General features: G+C 41.5%; 2 protein-coding genes across 3 annotated transcripts; one reads left to right on the top strand and one right to left on the bottom strand.

The window, feature by feature from the left end:
* Window positions 1-344: 344 nt before the first annotated feature.
* Window positions 345-19,671, bottom strand: gcc2 (GRIP and coiled-coil domain containing 2; the record flags this gene model as incomplete). 2 transcript variants are annotated; one of them, XM_079357656.1, is made up of 24 exons in its annotated part: window positions 345-2,143; window positions 2,524-2,725; window positions 4,623-4,762; window positions 5,018-5,245; window positions 6,948-7,156; window positions 7,334-7,510; window positions 8,350-8,471; window positions 8,630-8,767; window positions 8,873-8,950; window positions 9,202-9,302; window positions 9,646-9,808; window positions 10,277-10,381; window positions 10,526-10,690; window positions 12,012-12,131; window positions 12,969-13,067; window positions 13,890-13,990; window positions 14,141-14,204; window positions 14,787-16,711; window positions 17,151-17,655; window positions 18,092-18,196; window positions 18,294-18,373; window positions 18,468-18,552; window positions 18,683-18,745; window positions 19,397-19,671. In XM_079357656.1, 24 exons carry the CDS (start codon window positions 19,400-19,402, stop codon window positions 2,070-2,072), a joined length of 5,055 nt encoding a protein of 1,684 aa, XP_079213782.1. In that variant the 3' UTR covers window positions 345-2,069. The 2 variants fall into 2 exon arrangements, with proteins under 2 accessions (XP_079213782.1, XP_079213781.1); XM_079357655.1 differs by lacking the exon at window positions 19,397-19,671 and having other exon boundaries at window positions 18,683-18,754.
* On the top strand, window positions 3,068-4,451 carry tmem223 (transmembrane protein 223). Its single transcript, XM_079357657.1, has one exon. The coding sequence runs from the start codon at window positions 3,465-3,467 to the stop codon at window positions 4,224-4,226; it is 762 nt and encodes a 253-aa protein (XP_079213783.1). The 5' UTR covers window positions 3,068-3,464; the 3' UTR covers window positions 4,227-4,451.
* Window positions 19,672-23,043: the final 3,372 nt, after the last annotated feature.

Raw genomic sequence — 23,043 nt, 5'->3', positions numbered from 1 at the left:
AAACCGCTCCCCCGCATTTCTTCTGAAAAAGGGATGACGAACTCCATAAGAAAATATTTAACTACATAGACGCTCATCAGCTCACATTACAAACTGTCATACATTGATAGTATGAACGATTAACAAATCTGGCAATATGTCCAAGGAAAACTCACAATTTGTGCTTTAATGTCTAGTTTGTCTTAAGATATTGGGTGTTAATCTGTGTATGCCTTAACTGGTTATTACAAACATAAATCCTTAAGATGAAATAAAATGGACTGATTAGTAAAAAAAGACAATGTTTCATATAAAACAGCATTGCAAGAAATCAGTAGTTAAATGCAAAACAAATGGCAAATTGCTTAATTCACGTCGACTTTATTTTAGTTTACATTTGCAAATGAAAAACGACTTTTCTCTGAAATCAGTCATTTACCTCAGGTATTTCACTTAATGTATATGCCCAGGTCATTGGTACACAGATCAGACATTATAGTTTACGTAATCTCTCATAGCTTTTTGTTGACTTTAATAATCATAAATATAAAAGCAGTCAATAAAATACATTCAGTAATGCTTAAGAGGTAACACAAAGCTGCCTCTGGAATGAGAAAATGATCAGTTATCGTTGCTAGGACGAGAGCAAAGCATGTATTTGTGTAATGAAGAGAGGGTGGATGTGACCTCTACAGGGAGGAGGATTTAATTTAATTATCCTTTCCTTTCCTCCACAGAGAGATCAGTGGACAGGGTCAGGCACTGCAATAAGCAGCACTATTGGTCCTTGGAGGGAGTCTTGCTCAGGGATACTTGAGTAGGGTTTGAGGTGCTTGCTGTCACAGGGGTCATCCTTCAACAATTGACAAAACTGCTGTGCAGCAAAGCTTTCATCTTCAGTGTTTTAACAGCAGCCAAAGACAAACAAACAAACGTAAATTAAATCAGTAAAATAAAGTAAAATAAATCATTGAAATACCTCAAATAGCGATGAGTACAACAAACTGTTGCATCAAACTACCCCCAAAAAAACTAAAATAGACACAAACCAACCATCACGAGAGAAAATTATGAATCAAATCCCAAGGAAGTTGTAACATATTTCAGCGGACGAGGCATTTGTGAGCAACTGCAATAATAATGAAATCAAATCAGTAAGAAAAAAACATTACAACTAGTGCCGTTAGATATTGATGCCAATGTTGGTCAGGTGAACCCGAGTCTGTAGAAATGCACTGTTTTATACTTGAAGATTCTGAAAGACTTTAAACAGACCACACATGAGGGTTAGCATGCTGCAGCCCATTTCTGGAGCGGATTTTTATTTCCTAGGCATGTTCAATTTAAATCTCTTCTAATTTTAAGGAAACCAATATTAGATATTTGAATCAGAGATAGAGTTGTCTACTGGGCCAGTTTAATTTAAATATCGTGTCTAGGTCTGTAAAAGCATATTTAATAATCTCACAGTGAAGTATGTCCTGAAAATTGGAACAAGGAACAGTTTGTTAAATCATTCGCTGTAGGCCACTGTCATCCTTATGTAAGTGTGCTACACAGTTAAACTCCCAGCTAGAGAAATAAAAAATGATGATCAAGTATAATCTGACTATTAACTAGTTATCTCTTTGATTCTCTTCACCTCCAACATTGTGTGCACCTCCCACGCATTAAACATTTCATTGCTACACAATATGTTAATTATTCGTCTTATTTACTTCTTAGTTTTAATAATGCAAACGGTGCTTTGTAATGTCTAATGATACACTTCATGGACATGTAACCCTCATGTCATTTGTAAGGAAGACAGAAATGTGTCACAGTTCAATGTTCAGTTTTTAAGAGGATAATGTTAATATTGCACTGCATCTAAATCAGTATTCATGTCAAAGAGTTTGGTTCCATCTCTATCTCACACTTCCTCAGTCTGCTCTGATATACTCCCTGGTCCCCGAAGTTAGTAAGTGTCCATGACTGTACATCTCCCACAGTTGACACAAAATCTCTGCTTGGTTTAGGATTTAATAAGAAAATGCCCTGTAACATGTCAGCATTGTGCGACTATATGCTGGCTTGGTTGACTATCAACTCTATCTGATTCCAGACCAGCTGTGGAGGTAGGAGGACCAGCCCGACCCCCGACTGACAGACCCTTCTTCCCCACCTGCAAAAAAAAACAACAATTTAAAAAATGACACATGGTAAATCCTAAAATAACTAAAATAAAATCATGATTAACAGAAAATGAATGGGGATTTTGGGTCAGAGTGCACTCCTGTGCTTTCTATGTGCAATGCAGAATGATAAGATTTGTGGCAGTGTAATTCGGTTCTAATAAATGTTGCAGAATAAACCAAATTCAGCAGACAAGTTGTCTGAACAGATGTTTGTTTTTTTTCCCAACTCTGAAGATTATAAACGGTTTACAGTCTCAAACTTGTGGCATATTTTATTTCTTTGTTGTTTGCTGAACATGAAGACTATGAATATAAAAAAAACTAAAGGCTCTCTCGCAACAGACAAACCTGTAGTCAAAGTTCATACCTTGTGCTATGGCAGCCAGTTTGCTCTTCTCTTCTGGACTAAGTTGAAGCATTGTGTGAATGACAGGCAGGAGTGCTTGCCTCTCGCTCCCAGATTGCAGAAAAATAAACTGCATCAAGACATTCTTCAGATACTCCAGGTTGGCCACGCTCTTCTCCCTCTCCTGGTTTCGCTCCAGACGACGAACTTCACTCTTCAACAACTAAAATAAAGAACACATCAGCAAACGTTAACAACACCACCCTGGGCTTTGGGATGTTTTGTCCAGGACACTCTTGTAAAAGAGATTTTAAATCTCAATGAGTGTTTTTCTTCCTGGTTAAAAAAATAAATAAAATCATGTCCACACAGACATTAATTGTAAAGATATGAACAAAAAGAAGTATATATATATATGTATATACACACACACATATATATATATATATATATATAATATATATATATGTATATACACACACACATACATATATATATATATAGTGTCACATGTCATTTTTGCTCATATCTGTACACTTTAATGTGTGTGGACATGATGTTTTGCCATTAGATTGTCAAAACAAAAAACTTGCATCTTGAAAGAAGTCCGTAATAAGAAAAATGTCAAGATTTAATATATCCGTACAGAGTTGAAGTACTAGTTTAAGTGATAAAGCTCATCTGCACTGCAACGTGTAGCTTATAATAAGAAAAGAACAACAAACTCGCTGTGTTCTTCATTCATCCTAAGCATTTATGCATGCGGAAATTTATTTTGGTCCCTGCTACTTGCCGTAGCACAATACATTACGTCATACACAGCAAGTATGGCGGCTTCCTGTATGTCCTCGTAGTTGGCTAGTGACTCAAGTTTTGATAACGAACTGTTAAACATTGCAAACTTTTGACCATTGGTAAATTCAAGGTGTGGAAGTTATAGTTAGCCTTTTTATTTTTCGGAAATGGGTTTAGAACGGTTTCTGCGCGAGGCGGTAACGTGTTACTCAACACATTGTCGACTCCTAAACATTCAGCAACATGTCAGAGTCTTTCGTGTTTCCATGTCTACTGGGGCTTTTCTCAGCATGTCTAACGGAGTTAAAAGGGTGCCTTGTTCATCAGGACTGGTCGGTCGGAGACAGCTGTGCTCGTCCGTCCAGCCCTCCAGAGATGTCACCCTGTTCGAGCACGACAAGACGCGCTTCTTCCGGCTCCTCTCGGTCTTCTGCGGCGGCCAGTTTCTCTTCTGGACATACTTGGGTCACTTCGCTTACACGGGGCTCAGAGACACAGGAGGCTCGACGGAGAAAGATGTCCCCAAGGCTGCATCCACCACATTCGGGCTAGCTGGACTGTGGAGTGTGGAGATGAACCTGGGGTCAAACAGCTGGAGGTACGGCTTCACGGTGGGATGTCTCGCGATAGGAGCTGGAATAGTCGGGCTCGGGGTTGTGTTTTGTCGACGCTCCGTCAGCCAGGTGGTTTTACACCAAGGCGGGAAAATGGTGACCGTGAGCACACAGTCACCTTTGGGACCAGGCCAAGGCCGGAAACTAACAGTCCCGCTGTCCCAGGTAGCCTGCCATGCTCACAGACAGGAGTCTCCCTCATTCATCCCCCTTAGGGTCAAAGGACACAAGTTCTACTTTCTTCTGGACAAAGAAGGGACTGTGAACAATGCTCGGCTGTTTGACATCACTGTTGGGGCTTACCGGCCACTTTAAACTGTTTGCTCCAAACATGTTTGACACTAGAGGCAAATTTAAACATTGGTCCACAGATGAGACTTCACCTGGCTGCCACAACAGTACTTCAGTTTTTACTTAAATGTATTAATTGATTTGAATAAAATTAAAGGTTAAAAGTGCAATCTTTGTATTACTTGATGCCTAATAAAAACATAAAATGCTGATGATGTTGAGGCAATAAACGTGGAATATATTACTGAATCATTTGCATAGGTTTTGTGTGTGTGTGTGTGTGTGTGTGTGTGTGTGTGTGTGTGTGTGTGTGTGTGTGTGTGTGTGTGTGTGTGTGTGTGTGTGTGTGTGTGTGTGTGTGTGTGTGTGTGTGTGTGTGTGTGTGTGTGTGTGTGTGTGTGTGTGTGTACAAATACATACAGTGATCTGCTCCATGAGAACAGCGTTAGTGGCCTCAGTTTCGTGCAGGAGGCTGTTCATGTGCTCCATACTGCGAGTGGCTGTACTCAGCTTTTGACTGAGCTCTTCTTTAGTAGGCTCCACATTCCAAACGAATGGCTCTGGAGGAAAAAAATTAGAATTTAAAGAAAAAATGGCTCTATAAATGTAAATTCCCCAGAGTGATATCAAATACTCAATTGGATATCTTTCTACGTGTCCAGTCTTTGACCCAAATAAAGTCAGCAGGATGAGAAACAAACTATAAATGATGATTGCCGTGTGTTTAAAGTGCCATGCATGCCACTTTGTGACACACAAGTGGTTCTATATGGTGATTTTATAATGTCAATGTGCACTTTTTCTTTCAAACACACCTTGTTTTGGGTCTGGGGATGTGAGAAGATGTTCCAGAGATGGCAGAGGTGAAAGAATAGGAGAGGGGCTCTCAGTCTCTGTTGTCTCCATGCCCTCGCCCTCCTCTCTGGCCATAGACTGGAGATCGCTGAGGGTCATAAGAGGCAGCCCTGCCTGATTCTGATCAGTGTTTCTGCGCTGGGGGTCGGAGTTCAGGGTTTTACGGCTGGACTGGACCGACACTGAACCTGAGAAGTGTGAATGTTTGTAAAACACGGTATAGTTAGACGATTAAGAGCAGGCAAAAACCCCAACAAAGAAAAAGGTTACATTTTACTGTCTAAAAACTTAACTTAACAACTAAAGCCAAGATTGAAACATTTAGTTTGAAACATTAAAGCTGCTTTCAGGGAATCTGTGTTCCAATTTCCACAAGTTTTACATTTACAGTAAAAACGTTTGATGAATACCATACTTCCTGATTGTTGTGTAAACCATCCATTAATTTATCACCTTCTCTATATTTAGAGAAGGCAACAGAATGCCAAATTGTTGTCAGAGACCTCTGCTCCTTTGAAAGAGAATGACGAATCCTTGAAGATTCTTAATTCAACAAAAAGTTGCAATTGGGTGTGCTTCTACTTTATGACATGAGGGGGCACCAGACACACACTGGCATCAAAACAGTTCAGCCAAAAAAAAAAAAACAGACACCAGGGTGAGGAGAGCGAGGAGATGACGGGGCCTTTTTAGAGTTGAGAAAGAAGGTGGACAAAGAAACAAGAACCCAAAGATCAGACACGACACCAATCCTCCCACCTTCCACCTCCAGTCTGGCACTCAACCTCCTCTCATACACGCACCAATGACTTGATTCTGTTATTCCATCAGTAACCTTAGAAGCTCACTCCTATTATCAGAAAGATATCTAGCTTTTACTTGTACTTCATAGTATCCTCCTTCTCCTGGCAGATGGATAAGATAAAGGGAGTTATATGTGGACATTTGTCATCAGATAGATGGATAGATGGATAGATAGATACTTTATTGATCCCGAGGGAAATTCAAGTCATCTTTACCATGAACAACACTAGCTTCAGGCTATAAGGACAGATGAACCATTGATAAAAGGTTAGTGTTTACCCACCTCCCCTAGTTTATTATAGAAGGATATAATGTTTTATTTTATATTGTTGTAGCTTTTTCATAGAAATAAAAGTCAAGTCAAAATGATCAAAAAAGCCAGTTTTACGGCCCACATGGAAAAACACTGGAGGTGAACCATTTTGCATCTTTAACTGCTGTTCAATCAGAATGACCCAATGAAAAGTCTCCAATCTGACTTCCTGTGAGAGTTCACATCGGGCAATCGCTAGCGTGCATGAGCAGCTAATGATGGGTCTCTCCAGATGCCACAGTGAGCCGCTCGCCCCTCTGAGAGGCGGGAACATAGCTGAGGAGTCTTGCCAACACCTGGCCATAATGAAGTGACAGAGAGAGAGGGAAACACACACACACACACACACACACACACACACACTTGACTCCAAGGGGCAGCTGTGTGGGAGGTGATGAACGAGTTTCCACTGCTGCTCTTCTGATGAACACGCCACAACAACCCACCTCCTCTGTTCTCTCTCCCGTCATTTCTCTTAAAGAGCAGCAGAGTAAACACACTTCTGAACACTTCATACTTTGATGGATCTTCTCTTTATACGATACCACTGATGCCCCCTTTGAGCTTATGGTTATCTATTTCAGTAGCAGTCCGTATTTTTCCGTAAATTTCTCCGCTCGTGAGATGAATAAAGGATTATCTTATTTTGGATCATCCTTCTCCCATCAATGTAAAATCATTCCCAGATTTTGGGTTTGTACTGCCACTCTTTGAAACCTAGTCATGTACTTATTGATTTAATTTAACTGGGTCAACGTTGCCTCCATGCTTACTGTTCTGGCTCTGCAGGTTGAAGAGTTGGTCCTCAACACGGGTCAGCTGGACCTGCAGGGTCTCCACCGTAGCCCGGTGTTCATCCTGCAGCTTCCGTAGCTGGTCCCTGTATATCTGTCTCTGAGACTCGACCTGGGAGGAGAGGTCGGCTTGAGCCTGGGTCAAATCTGACCGTAGGCCCACGTTCTCCGACTGCACTGTCAGAAGCCTGGAGGTAACATGAGAGTGAAAGGAAATTAAAGGTAGCATTTTGACACAACCCACTTAGTAGAATATTGTTATGGAAAGCATCTTCAAGAAAGTGAAAATAATGAAAAAAATAAAATAAAATCATCAAGACACTACGATAAATCCTCCATGATTGTATCGGCTCAAGCCATCTCACCTCTCACGAAGCTCTGCCTCCTTGCTGATGGTCTCCTGGAGGATTTTGTTGTGTCTCTCCAGCAGAGTGTCGTGTTCAGTCTGGAGCTGCTGCAGCTCTGCTGTGCTGCTCTGGAGGCTCTGCTGGCTCTCTGCCAGCCTGGACCTCAGCTGTTCTACCTGGGAAGACAACTGCTCCCTGCCACACACACAATATTCATTATTTAGTCTTGTGCATGTTAGTCTTTAATTACCCGTTTATATTTTTAGCTAATTGTTATTATTTAATGTTTACATTGTACAGAGAGAGCACAGTCTACCAGTTAAGTTAAATTCCTTGTGTGATAAACATACCTGGGCAATAAAACTGATTCTGATGTTCAAATGTGTGACATCTGTTGTATTTTGCCCACTTCTGTTCAGATATTTATTGTTTTGTAAATCTCTGTGCAACAGCTAAAAAGTCATTGTCTTTTTTTAGTTAACCCCTTGATGCCTGAATTTGTTTCCAAGTATCAAAACATTTTTTTACATGTGTTTCTGCTTTCAAGTAGATGCTAAATTAAGTTGAGAACATTTATCTGAAAATATCACATAAATAGATATTACATAAAAATAGATCATACATAGCACATCAAACGGATGTCTCCGACTGGTCCTATGACAAACTCATGATTGCAAAAGGTTCCTATGCATGTATTGTAAGTGAATCAACTAGCAGTGGAGGAATACGGAGGCTATTTTGGCTGCATTTGGAGCGGAAGCGGTTTAATGCAAATTCGCAACAATAGGCATCAAGGGGTTAAAAGAAAAAAAAACACATTCAGGCCAGTCTGGACTGGAAGATCCTCAAACTCAGTGTTTTCATCAGTGTCCCAATCAAAGTGCTGTAGCAAAAACTAATGTGTCATTGCTCACTGTAGGTTTGGCTACATCCCTCAAACACTGACAGGAATTCACGATTTCCATTGACCTCTCTGACTGCCTCCCTGTATCTTCCTTTGTCAGGCACATCCGTCACACGGCTGTTGTCCTTACCTCTCCAGTTTGCCAGAGTCTCCCTCACTCAGGGAAGTAGTTTTACTCTTCTGCTGTTTGAGCACATTGTGGACTCGCACCTTGTAACTCTCAAACTCTCCGGCTGTTGACGTGAGCTCGGCCTGGATATGCACGAAACAACAAAACGACGCGTTAACTTTCAATTCTATGCACTCTTCTGTTCACTTAGTGAATCTGTTCAATACATGTGAGTTTTTGAAGGTGTTGCAGAAAATGTATTTGTCCCTTACGTCAATGAATACATGTGATCTGAGTGTACCTTAGCAGTATCTCTCTCTTGCTGCAGGCTGCTGATCCTTTGCTGCATGGAGCTGCTGCTTCTTTGATGCTGTTCCAAGGCAGACCTAAGTTGCTCCTGCAGACGGTGGCGCTCAGCCGTCAGCTCGCACACGTCGATCTTAAAACGCGCAACACACGAGACTTTTAAATGTGACTCGTATTTGACTGGGATGTTGATTTGTTCAACTGCATTTCATCAGAGGAGAAGGGCTGCATGTGTTACCTTGCAGCTTTCTAGCTGCTGTTGGTTAGCCTCCAGCTCCCCCTTTAGAGAGGCCTGCAGCATCATGAGGGAGCTTTCCTGCATGCACACAGACACAAATATACAGAAACACAAACACACACACGGTGAAAATGTAAATGCATCACCCCATATACTTAAACATGGCAAAACATGACTAACTGATGTCAACATCTTCAAGGACTCCCTCACAATCATGCTCACACTCGACCGCACAAAACTATTTACAATCATCAGACAGAAATGTTACACACAAGTTATGGCACACTGAGGAACACCGACACACACACACACAGACACACAGAACAGACCTGTGTCTTGGCATCGGCCAGGTCCTTTTTGGTCTTCACCAGCAGCTGTTTCATCTTGGAGGTCTTCTCCTCCCCCTGGTCCAGCTGGGACTTCAAAGCCTCTGCAGACAGAAATAACCAACCGTACAGACACACACAGATACACACAGAATTAAGGTGAAACATATTGTCATACTTTAGGCTTTATTAAGGGACATTGTTTTCCGTATTGTGCATCCATTAATCAGCTCGACAGGGCAGATCAACAAGGAAAAAGAAAGACTGCGGGCCCTGCAGTGACACAGTAAATACTGTGGCTCTGCAGGATGAGTACAAGTTTACCATCACATGTTACCTTATCTTTCAACGGTCTTTGGGATCTTTTTGGGCCGATCCCAGAGGAAACTTTACAGGCTGTGCACACTTAGACCTCGGAGCAGGTTCACGGGCAAATCATATACGTACCGACTTCCTGTTTAAGCGTATCCTCCTTCTGGGTCAGCGTGTTTATCTGGGTCTTCAACTCTTCCACACGTTCATCTTTATGCAGGAGAGTGGCGTTGAGTTCCTTCACCAGCCGTTCGTAGTCGGCCATCTCCATGTCCAGCAGAGAGCTCTGCTGCGCGTCCTGCAGGCAGAGTCGACATTTATTTACAGGGAACATAGCTTGAAAGTTATCCCCCTCTCTGTCATTTTATTTATACAGTTTTTAAAATAGAGCAATTTTTTAAACTAGATGACTCTATGATGTATTATTATACGTTATACTCAACCATCCAGTGTGTACACTTAAAACTCTAGTTTGTCGGACTGTTCTCTCAAGTGGACACATGACAGAGTCTTTTTCTCCTGGCAGTTTCCATGTTCACTGCTGTACTATCGGACCTCTCTCCACTAATGGAAAAGTAACAGCAGCTCTTGTCCTGTGGGCTACAACTGCTCTCTTTCTATCTGAGAGGTGCTGCTGTAGCTGCAGGCCGGCCATCACCAGTCCAGTCGCTTGACTGGACAGGCCCTCAGAGACGGTGGTGTCTGAGAGGCTGTTTGTGTGTGTGTGTGTGTGTGTGTGTGTGTGTGTTTGTGTCTGTGTGTGTACCTTGCGTAGCTGCTCCAGCTCCTGGGCAGTCTGCTGAGACTGCTGCTGCTGCTTGCATAGCTGGGCTGTCAGCTCCTCTACTTCCTTCGTGGCAGATGACAAGTCCTTGAGGAGCGAGCGAACAAAATGCACAAGGGAACAGAATACGTACGTTGTATTTGAATATTTTTCATTCATTTTCTGAAGTGGAACGTGACCACTATAACTAGTACAGAGTACAGACTGTCCAGCTCTCTTTATTTGTTTTACCTTGATCTTCTGCTCTTTCATTGCTCTCTCAGCCAGCAGGTCTCTGTCAAGGCAGTCAGACTGTCTTTGCAGCTCCTGGTTTTGGGCTTCCAGCTTCCTCACCACGCTCCTTTGGGTCTCGATGCTGGCCAGCAGGTCTTCTTTCTCACTGCTTACAGTTTCCATCTGTAAAAGCATAAAAAAACCCCCTCATGCTTATACTGTCCCTGCAACATGAAAAATATAGATGTGCAACTCAGGACTGAAGTTTTTCACCAATACAATTAATGTGAGGACCGCGCATGTGTTGGGTCGCACAAATAGTCCTGAAACACAAAGTGGCTTTCTGACAGCAAAGTAGAGTTCTTAAATAAATTCTAGTCAAGCGTACACTTCTATGTACCGTCTTTGGTTTTACAGAGTGGACCAGCTGACCCGTCTGCAGGGATCTACAGCCTAGTTTCCATGCTCATGCGCTGGCCTGTTTCTCAATAAAGGGCTGTGTTGACTGGCATCTCATGTGAATATTATTTTAACTACTGACGAGATGTACAACGACTTCAAAAAGCCAACTTGCATGAAGAGGCACGGTTTGGACCCACATATTTTCCAACTGAACAAGCAAAATGCTGTCTGCCTTTCACCAGGTTCCGGTCCTTTAATCATGCTCCCTTAAATCGTGTTGGTTAATGATGAGCTAAAATGCATGTGTACGTTTCCATGAGAATCACATTGTGCGGTTTGAACGTGTTCTATCAAAAAGAGAAAAAAATCACTGAAAAAAGAAGATTCCCTCTGAGAGAACGTTGTGTTAATTGTTTTGATAATTCTCCTGGAAATGCGAGCGAACCCGACAAACCTCGAGAAACCACACGACGCATTTAAAAAGTCAGTCGTGCAAAACTGACAGCCGCAGACTCTTGAGGGATTTCTCTGCGAGCAACACTGAAGCAGCCGCAGCAGCCGCAGCAGCAGCAGCAGCAGCAGCCACCTCCCGTCATCTGTCAGCCAAAACACTGAATCTATGATGAGTAAACAGAGATGGCTAGACGTCATCTTAAGATACCTGGCTAGCTTTCAGTCTGCCTGCACGCCCCCCCCTGAGAACCACAAGAGCACACAGGAATAAACCTGTGCCTCACTAAATAGTGTTGCACCAGCATACAGCAGATGGAGGCTATACTCCGCTCCATTTACCTGCCTGTTGTTCTCTCACTGGAGAGAAACAGTTATGAGCTCGGGGAGAAAAGTATATACAAAGAACATTTCTCCCTCGCTCACCCAGTTACATCTGATGGGCTATTAGTGAGTGCCGGGCTGTCAGGCAAAGCTGGCTGAGGCGTCGCCGGCTGAAATGACTCACTGTAAATCAGATGAAAACTGAGTTATGTGAATAGTACTGTTGAGACGTATTGCCGGACAAAGTGGCACTGCTAAGATTTAGTGGGAGGGGGAGAGCAGTTTGTGTGTTTGTTATTTTTAAGGTGTGGGAGCGTAGCTTTGTTACCTGTGTGACAGCACTGCTGAGTCGTTTGGTCAGCTCGGCAATCTGTCTCTCGCCCGCCTCCACCTTCTCTCTCTCCTTATCCAGCAGCTCTGTCTGCGTGTCGTAATCTATCTGCAGGTTCTACACACACACACACACACACACACACACACATCCACACACACTTACAGTGTATTCATTCATTACTTTAGGCTCAGTGAAGGTAAACACAATGCATCTTAGGTTTCAGCTGCATTTACATTGAGTGAGGGACAAACTGTCATTTGAAACACCAGAGTGGCTTTTCCTCTAATGGAGACACGCTCGTAAAGCACAGTGCACTCTGGGGGCTTTTTTTTATGAAAAGCTCTCGGAGCATCGTTTCACAAAAAGTCCATTTCAAAGAAAGCATGCTAATGCTCGCTAATTAGCAAACAGGTGAGCAATGCAATACAATTAACCAGATGCTCAACTGCCAACACTGTCAGTTTCCTTTTTGGTTTACCGTATGTTTAACGTCTGTTACACAGACAACCTACATTTACATTTTCTTTCAGACAAGAGGAATGATTTGCGCGTGGGTAATGCTAAACGATCACTCATCACAAATCTTAGTCGTATAATTATTGCTGCAAGAAGAACTGCATGGATGTCAACAGCGTCCACACTTTTTAGGACATGGGGTTGTACGTGTTTTCAAGTATAAGTACTGTTATACGTTTGAATTCATCTATACTACAAGAGTAACAAGCATTATAATTCACTATTTAATAACCACTGAGCTGACATTCATAAATTGTTTCCTTCAAGCTGAAATGAGGCCATTTTCCTTTGTACCTGAATAATTTATTTGTGACTTACAATGACTTATTTAGCTGAATATCTACATGGCAGCACATCATTGTAAGAAACAGCAGTCAAAAAGATGACAAAGGTGAAAGAACTTTAACAGGATCTCGTCAAAGTGTCCTCTCCCACCTTGTAGCCTTCAGCACCATGGATGATATCTTTCACAGAGCTGCTGACTTTCTCCTTCTCTGCTTTCAGTGATGCCACTTCTTCCTTGAGGGTTGCAACCTGTAAAACACGTTTGTTTGATTAATCAAACTAAAACTAAAATCCATCCATATCTATTGTCTGGCACATGAAACACTGACTTTTGAAAATAAACACTTTATGAAGAGGAGGGTCTCGCAGCATCGTTGATGAACATACTTCTTTAATATTTTATTACAAAGTAACATTCTTGTTTTACTTTACTTCAGTTTTCCCCTCTGATAGTTTAACATTTAAATACGTCCTTTATTTTGTAAATAGCTTCTCATGTTCATGTGGTTAAAAAATAAACGGACATTCACAATTTAAACTTACACCTTGTGGACCTTTAATCGAATGTTTACATTAAAATATCTAAATTACTCAACATTAACTTTATACAATATATATAATTAACTATATTTTTGGTTGTTGTTGTTAAGTACTTAGATGACTTCAAATATTTCCAACAGTTATCAAAGTTAGAGACATCCTTTATTTTAAAGTTGTAACGAGGCGGCCGCCGTCACAGAGCCTCCATGAACGACATGACATGTTTATCGTTGCCGGGGAAACGATACGACAAAGACTGCTACACAGTGAAGTGGGAGCTGCTACTTAAAGCTACAGAACTGTTGCTGTATGTGCTGCCATGATGAAAGCGTCATGTGAATTGTACTTGGATACACCGTGGGTTAACTTATTCTCTTTCTTGGGTCTCTTTCGACCGGTCGTCTTGACTACGGTTAATGCGGAGTTCGTTTTCTTCGGGGTTGGTGAGGAAGGAGTGGCAGAGATTCGTCTTTTGTTATTGTAATGATCGGAAGCTCCTCTGTGCCTGTAAGATGTTACACTTCACTGTACCTCTTTCTTACTGATGTCCAGCTCCTTCTTGGCTTTAATGGCGACAGCTTTAATTTTGTTCATCTTCTCGTCCTTTTCTTTGTGTTCTTTCTCCAGAAGAGCTGCCGGGAGCAACAGTTATGACAGGGGTCTGAGTAAGTGTTTAATCATTTGTTTGGCAGCTGCAAAATGTATCCTAATAAGAAAAAGATTTCTGAAAGGATAATGGGTGTGGGTCAAAAGGTTACTTAGTAAAAGAGTCACTTCAGTACCTATTTTCTCTGTGATCTCACTGCTCGCACTTTCATTAGAAGAGGAGAATCGAGTTTCATATTCCTAAAAGAGGGATGAAGAAAAAAAGAAAGAGTCAAAAAAATAGACTTACTCCATTCAATACTTTTGCAAATCATAAAACATGCTCATGATTTCCATCACAGAAAGATTTCACGCTGGTTGAGCTCGGTTAGTAGAGCAGGGACTCCACGTGCTGAGTCCTATTTCACTGGTTGCCGGTTTGACTCCCGGTCCTGACACTACTTGGTGAATTTCTTTCCCCAACTCTCTCTTCCTACATGTCCTTTTCACACTGTCTCCGTAGAGTTGTCCAATCAATTCAAAAGCAAAGAAAGTCTTTGAAAAAAAAAATAATAATAATAAAAAAAATAAAAAATTACTGGAGCGCAAAATGAAGAGTATATCATGCATCAAAGTTGTCACATAAATTAGATATATGAACTTGAAAAAGGGCATAATATGGGACCTTTAAACGTCGTCCCTTTCCACTGCAAATGAATTGACGAAAAACCAGGCATCATTAATAAGATGTAACATGAAAACTATGAGCATGAAGCTGACTATGTAGAAAATGTCGACTGGCTTATTCAGAAAAGAATCTGAACTATCCAGAGCTCCACTCACCTGGAGAGAGGACATCTCACTCTTCAGCTGAGATATGAGTGAGTCTTTCTCCATCAGCTGCTCTCTGAGCTCTCTCCTCTCTTTCTCCATATTCTCCATCCGACCCTCCGCTCCCCCGTCCTCTTCTCCCTCCTGAGTCATCAGAGGGATTTGGTCCTGCAGCTTTTGGTTCTCCATGCTAACCCTCTCATTGGCTGCCTTCATTTCCTCCAGGTCTTTCTGCAGCGCCTTGGTGTCCTTCAGCACCTCCTCCAGGTTGTTTCTCAACATGTTCCTCTCCTGTTCCAAGTCTGTAATATGAGCCTGGAGCTCCTTTTGTACATCCTCTACAGTCACTTCTCCTCGAGCCTCCTCAAGGCTGATCATCAACCGGCTCCTCTCCTTTTCCAGCTCATTCACACGTGCTCGGAGCGCCTCGGCTTCTCCACTGGTGTTCTGGAGTACTTCGCCCTGTTTTGCCTCCAAAGCTCTGACGGTGGCACGGGCCTGCTCTGCCTCCTCTGCCAGTGACTTCAACTTTGCTTCCCCTTCATGTTTTTCCTTCGTCTCCTGCTCGAGCTGAGCTTCCAGAGCTTCCAGTTTGGAGCCCAAAAGCTCCCTTGTTTCCTGGGCTTCAGAAAGCCCAGAGGATGCCTCCTCCAATTTCTGATGGAGGTGAGTATTTTCAGCGGAGAGTTCTTTAATAGTCACCTCGAAGGCACACATTTTTTCCTGCCTTTTTTCCAACTCCTCTTTCAGACCCTCTGCCGTCTCTTCCCTCTCCTCTTTCAGCTGCACTTCTTCTTCCTTCTCCTTTTTCAGGCTCTCTAACTCTTTCTCTTTCTCCCCTCGATACAATAGGGCCTCCCTCTCCTTCTCTTCCAGCAGCCTCTGGATTTCCTTCGTCTTCTCCTCATTCATACTTTGAATCTCCTCTTCTCTTTGCTGAAGGTGGGACTGCAATTTGTTCTTCTCCTCACTGAGTACGGTGACTTCCTCTTGAAGATCCTGAGTCACGTTTTCCGCCATCTGCAGCTGGGAGAGGATCTCCTCCTTCAGCTTGGTCAGTTCCACCACGGACTGCTTAAGCTCACAGGCCAAAGTTGTTTGTTCCTCTACGGTGGATCGGAGTTTCTGCTCCTCCCCTGCTGACCCTTCAAGCTGCAGCTTCAGGTCTCGTATGCTCTCCTCTAGGGTGTTTTTCTCCTCACTAACCGCTCTCACCCTTTCCAGCACCTCACTCTTCTCCCGGGTAAGCGCTTCTATCTCGTTTTGGAATTCCCTCTCATTGTTTGTTCCTTGTTCCTTCATTGCTTTGCACTGGAGATCAAACCCTTTTGCTCTCTCTGCCAGTTCTGCCTCAACACCTTGCAGGATTTCTCTCATGTGTTGTCGCTCAGTCAGGGCGGAGTCCCTCTCCACGGTCAAGGCCTCACACTGACCCCTCAACTCCTCTAGACTTAGAAGATTTTGGTTCTCCGAAAGCGTTGCAGACTCTTTGGATTTTAACGAAGGAGATTCCTCTTCATCTTTGTGCTCTTCATCTTTGTGCTCTTCACTCTGTTGCCGGAACTCTCCCCCAGCTTCCTCTGGCTCAGGGTCCAGGGTTACGGCTTGCTCATTGAGAGCACCGTCTCGGCTCATCTGCAGTTCGTTGATTTTGAACTCTAGCTCTTCTTTCTCTAACTGGAACTCCTCTTTGGTCCTCTCCAGCTCGGCTTCCAGCTCACCTTTCACATTACTGAGCAGGGTGAGCTCGTCCTGAAACATGGTGTTCTGGGCTTGAAGGTCTTCCAAGGCCGCTTTCAGTTTCCCGGTCTCAGTCTCCTCTCCGTCTCCGTGGCTGGAGTCAACCTGAGTGACGCCCGACAGCTCCAGCATTTTGGCGATTCCTGAACCACGGGCAGGCTCCTCCTCTTCCTCTTGAACATCCTGCAGGTAGCTGTCTGGAAATAAAAAAAAAAAGTAAAATTAGCTTAAAGTGATTTGAATCCGAAGCGGATTTCAGCTCATGCTTTGAGTGTGGGCTCGTGCATGCATGGGGTAGAGAACGAGCAGGGAGACGGGGAGGCGTGATTGGTTCATAAAACGCGCACTGAGTGCAGCCATTGGTCGAAGTTTTTACGTGTTTACAACTGCTACAGAGCACATGAATTATAAATTACTGTCAGGACTTCAAGACAATTTTAACCAAAATCTTAAGAAGTGGCTCTGGAGGACATCACCTGCCCTTCCTTTAAGGGAAGTATGTTATAATTTCGATATAGAAAAAAAGTACAATGTCTCCACTGCTCTCTTGAACTGGTCGGGCTTCATGTTGACATAAAGGATGGGTGGAAAACATTGTGCAGCCTTCACCTGTTCTGACCTTTATCAATGTTATACCTTTGAGAGCGAGCTGCTCTGTCAACTCCTCGTGCAGCAAAAGAAGACGCTCTCTCTCGATTTCACAGTCCTCCTCCAGAGCCCTCATTTCCTCCTCGTGCTGCAGACTCTTCTGAGCCAGCTCCTCCCGCAGGTTCTCCGCCTCCTGCTGGGCCTCTGTCAGCTCCCTTTGGTGGCTCTCCTGCACTTCAGTTAACTCCTTCGAATTGTGCTCCTGGATTGCCCCCAGTTCTGCTCTAAGGGTTTCCAGTTGAGCTTCGAAGTGACGACGGACTTCTTCAGTGCTCTCTTTTGGTGCGGCGTGTTCAGCCAGACGCTTCCTCTCTCTTTCACTCTCTCTCTCCCTGTCACTTTCTTCTCGCTCTTTCAGCAACTTCTGGAAACAAATAACTTCTTCTTGGTGTTTGTTGTTTGATTCCTCAATGCTGCTCTCTAGGGTCTTGATCTTCTGTTGGTGCTCCTCTATTACATTGTTAAGCTCCTCTTTCAGGGCAGCTAGATCATCCTGCACAAAAAATAAACATTTAGTAAGATGTGCTAAACATTTACAGAAATGCAACAATTTATCATACAGTGCAAAGAGCAACCCAGTAAAATTCAGCTGGACAACTAGTGTTACATATGTGTACAAACTTATCTTATAAAAACAAATATTTGGTATTTTAATTTGTACAAAACTCAAAAAAAAAACAAAAAAAAAAAATTATCAAAGTTTTAAACAGACCCAAATTGATTGGGGGAAAAAAACAATCGACATCATCACACTTTGGTTCATGTGATTGGCAGCCGTTCAAACACTAAAATAAGAATAATGTTTTCGGAAACATCAGCGGAGCTTGTCTTCAACACGGCTTCTCCATGCAGGTACGTTTTGACAAACTGTTGGGGGTCCAGAGGTTGGACTGTTACCAGGGCATGCACAGTACGCTGTTGTATTTCACCTTGGCTTGCTGCTTCGTCCTCTCTAGATCCTTACGAGACAGTGCAAGACTTTGCTGAGTTTCAGCCTTCTCCAGCAGCAAGACATCCATCCTCTCTGTCAGCTCCTGTTACACACGTAACCAAATGACTCACAGTATGCAGAAAGGCAAATACTTAGAAGCAAATATTTGCAGCAGACATTTCAGATTCCACAGAACCGACCTGTATCAGAGCAAAATCATCTGAGCTGGTGGTATTGTTTTTAGGTTGTTGTTTAAATGATTCAACTTCTTTCTCCAAATCTGAAAAGTGAATAAATGTCAAATTGGTTTATATTACTGGCCCACAGAAAACAAAAAAAGGAAGCACGTTTTTACAGAGCGTACATCTACCTACCTGCACATCTGCTCTTCATCTTTTGCATAGCAGCCATCTGCTTCTTTGCAAACTTGATAAGGTCATCTTTGGACAATGTGTCCAGCTGAGAATAAATAACATAAAGGAAACGAGAGCAATCACATTTCTAACAATGAAACATGTTAATATACAAATTCTGAAATATGTTCAAAAAGCAATAGCCTGAATAATAAGTGCATGCAGATGTGTGTTACCTTCGACTTGGCGGTACCTCCTGGTGATGGAGCCACCGACTCTGGTCCAGTACCACCCGGGTCCTGAATCATTAGAAAAGAAAAAGACGCAATTATACACCAAACAACGTAAGCAGAATGCAACAGACCAAGCTCAAATAGAAAATGATGTCAACTCTGCCATGCATGATACATATTTTAAAGGCGTTTACTAACTGACATAAAACGTCCAGTCAAAGAGCAGTCCTTCATTGAGCTCAGCAGGCATTTAAAAAAATCACTGAGGTTTAGTGCTGCTCTGCTCGTCGGCACAGGGCTAGATTAAGTCACTTTCTCCACAAACGTGTCATCAGGAGCTTATTTTTAATTAAATATAACTCAAGTTAAAAATTAAATTCGGGTTTTAAGTAGTTTGTTCATCTCTTCAAATTCACTTGAGGCCAAAGACACGTGGGTGTCACCTAAGTCTGAAAGCTTTGCATGTTGTGGAAGAAGACTATAGTGTGTTTCACCAATGAGCTTCATATTGGGTATAAATATTCTAATTGGAATGCGTCCTGTGAGTGAAATGCTAACTGAGTGATAGCAGCCTGTGTAGCCTCTCAGTCAAACTGGAGCTAAAGTCACTATTACAAACAACTGAACTTTACATTACAGGCTCACTTCATGATGTTAAACAGAAAACATTCAGTTATTGCATCCTAGCTTCAGCTAATTCATCGACAGTGACATTACCTCCATCTCGGTCGAAGCTCAGCTACTTCTCGATCGTCTGACAAACACAGTGTAAAACCGGTCAATCCAACCGACAGATTCAAAACGAAAGATGGATTTCAATTCTGAATCCTTTGGAGATTTTAATAGGAAAACATCGTCTCTGTTTTGGTTTTGAGTGCACAAGCTAAGGCAACGACCTGCTTCCGCAAACGTCAACCTTGTGACGTCAGCAAAATGTACGTCACGCATTCAACAGGATACTGAAGCGGCACTGGATGATCCTGTTGAATGTTTGCAGAACAGGTACAGTAGTAACCTTCCTCCACAGTGCACTCATAGGAGACATTGGAAATTAACAATTAAAATTGGCGACCATCGGCATCCTTAATGAAAAATATAAATTCAAACATTCATGCATATGTCTAAATAATATACAACACACATTATTTTAGACATTTTTTTTCTTAAGTTACTTAATGTTTTATTCCTCAGATTTATTTTAAAGAATATTGATGTGGTTATAAACCTGTGTTGACTTACTTCTCTTTTTCTTTCTCTTACATCTGCCAAAAGATTTGCACACCTATTTGTCTGTTTTCACTTTTAAATGAACATGTTTAATCTGTATAGTTTACCCTCACATCCCAAAACAAGGCAATAGTAAACATTTACATAAACCGAATCATGATACTTGCAAAATGAAATATCAACAAACGAAATTGTTGCACCATAACCCATCCTTTTTTCATTTAAAAAATGATTTAAAACAATACAGTCAATCAATCTTTTAGAAAAAAATATTAGCTATAAAAATCTTAAAATCAATGAACAATCTTTAATATACATTTAATATACATTAGTTGTGTTTTCATTTTCTATTTATGTTTGTTAAATATACACATTTTATTTTACAAAAATAACTCACAAAAGACTTTAGCATATCTGGAGATCGCAATGGATTTGTTGGAGCAAAAATGTCATAAGCCTCAAATTGTATGCAAAGCCTGATGTATGAGGGCCCCTAGAACGTGTCATGAAATAGTGTTGAAAAGGTCAGAGGAAAACCTTTGACCTTTAAGTCCATATTGTATTAAATAGTGCATACTCAAATCTGCTAAAATAATCCACAAGTATAGAATGTGTTGAAAATTACATTAAAACAAATGATTATTACTATTTTGATAAGAATATAGATATCAAATATTAAATTCATTAAAGCTATTTTCAGAACAATGGATGTTGTGTTTTGTGTTTTCTGTTAATCAGTTATACTACACATGCAGAGAACGAGAGCTTGACTACAGCGTAGTGCAAGATAACATCTCTTTCCAGTCAACATAAAGGTGAGTAATCAGAATAGGAATGGAAATAGACATATCAATAAAATCCCACACGTCTTCTGAATGGTAGCTGTAGACAATATTTTTGCTGCGAACCTAATACTATTTTTTTACAATGCATTCCAACTCTCAAGCTATATGGGGCATAAAATCCCCCTCAAAGCTGTCTGATGCTCAAATAATGTTGTTTTGGGGAATTCTACAGAGAGCTATGGCTGTGAGTGCCCTCATGCTGACATCAGGCCTGTCACAAACTCAATTGATGGCCTGTATCTGTATTCCCATCACGTGAGGTCCAGTTCTATCTGTTGAATATGGAGAGCGTCTGTTTTGACACAAGTGATAGAAGCACTGACGCAGGCAGCTTAGCGAGATGCCTCTCATCCTGACAAGGCTGGGATGCTCTGGGCAGAGGGGCAGGGACTCTGCCGACTTCCTGTCTCATCTGGAAGAGACCCAACTCTTACTTCCACTCCGCCTGGGTCAAACACACCCATCCATCACAGCCCCTCCCTTGTTTTCTCCCAGGACATTGAGCAGTATTTTGCAGCCATTTTTCTCCCCCCACTCTTGGACGTCAGTCAGGAAAGGCTTTGCAGTAATATAACTGACACTAGCCGGCGTTACGGGAGTAATGAATAGCCAGCTGGGTCTATCAGGAGGAGAGCAAGCAATACATGCTCTTTCATCCTTCCCAGGCTTTGGTTTCCCTCATTTTACTGTCTCTCTTTATGGCATTCCCGGCCTACTTACTTCTTTACATTGACATCTGCCTTGTATCATACTGTTTATGCTGTTTATAGTGTTTATGCCTTGTATTATTTAAGTCTATTGTATTTTTTCTTTAACCCCTGTATTTAATTAATGTAAACTGGCTCATAGCTGTTCTTTTTTTCTTTTTGCTATTTGATGCTGTTTATATTCCCTGTTTTACTGTTTTTTGGAGCTATTGTAATCACCCAAATTTCCCCCATTGGGGGATCAATAAAGTTTATCCTTATCCTTATCTATCAAGGAGAGGGACATATACTGTACAAACCATGTTCTCTAACCTGATGTACTTGATTTTTTTTTTTTTTAACTTATTACAGTCCTTGATTTCAATTTGGAAACAACTGTGCTTTCTAGCATCCTCCCCCTGCTAAAGGAACACTTTTGATACATTTGACTGAGTTGCATAAGTGGAAAATGGTAAATGATCTTCATAAAATAACACAACAGCAATCAATTTCATAAAGAATGTTTTTTATGAGTTGCCCCGGCAAAGATACAATGTCATTTTACAAAGGCACCTTTTTTCTGCTGCTTTGAATACTTAAAAAATCTTTTTCATAATAACCTAAATATTGATATCAGAGATATCTATAGCTTCATCTGGATCCTCGTCACAACTGCTAATATAAATGTGGAGCAAGGTTTTAATATGAACAAAATCTTATTTGATTGATTACAAATGCTAAATATATATATTTTTGAAAGTTCTTGTTTTACATACATTCATGCATATTTAAAATGGTCACCTTATTGCTGAAGGCCATTTCAGATTTGGCATGAAAACGGTTGAAATGACGATTGTAATTCATCTATTAACAATTACTTTATAAAGTCTTTGGTAGTTCTAATATGCATTTTTACAGTTTTACAAATGATGATGTGTAATATTTATGTTTGTAATTAACCTCTTATGAGTCCATTATACTTTGATTTATCAACCTAACATCACAAGTTACTGGATTGTTTAGGTTAAGTCTCAGCTTTAAAATATTATTTTATAATGGCACTGCCTCTAAATAATAGCTATGAACCACCTTGGGAATAGGGCCTGGTTACTTCACCATCAGATCAGCACAATTATTTCACTCAATTATTTATCAATTAATCTTTTCACGTTTGACCCACACTTATGTGTGCAAACCTAAAATGACATTAATGTACTTGTAATCAGAGAGCACCCCTTAAAATAGCCCAATAAATGATGTGAAATATGCAAACATTAGCAGTAAAGAAATCTGGCAATGTTCTGGGTCTGTTACGTTCATAAATATCAGAAGTATAAGGCAAACAAGAGACAGTCTGATCGAGTGCATAATGCCCCTGTGGAATTTTTAATTAACATCGGGAAAACCACTGCAGACTGTGTGACACGGTCAAGCTTTCACTCATAAAATAATACATACAACTCCAAACGTAACATGTTGCATTACTCCTCAACTTCGATCACCTATTGTCTCAACCTGTCTCCTGAGATTAAACCGTGCAGTTAAAGATATAAGTGAGGTACACTGTTGTTGGCATCCTCTCCAGCCTCCACTTCTCCTCTCCTTA

The sequence above is a fragment of the Symphodus melops genome (genome assembly GCF_947650265.1).
Source record: "Symphodus melops genome assembly, chromosome: 12".
NCBI classification, from domain to species: Eukaryota; Metazoa; Chordata; class Actinopteri; order Labriformes; family Labridae; genus Symphodus; species Symphodus melops.
Note: the sequence above shows the minus strand (reverse complement) of the source record. Positions and strands in the feature narration are given on the sequence as shown.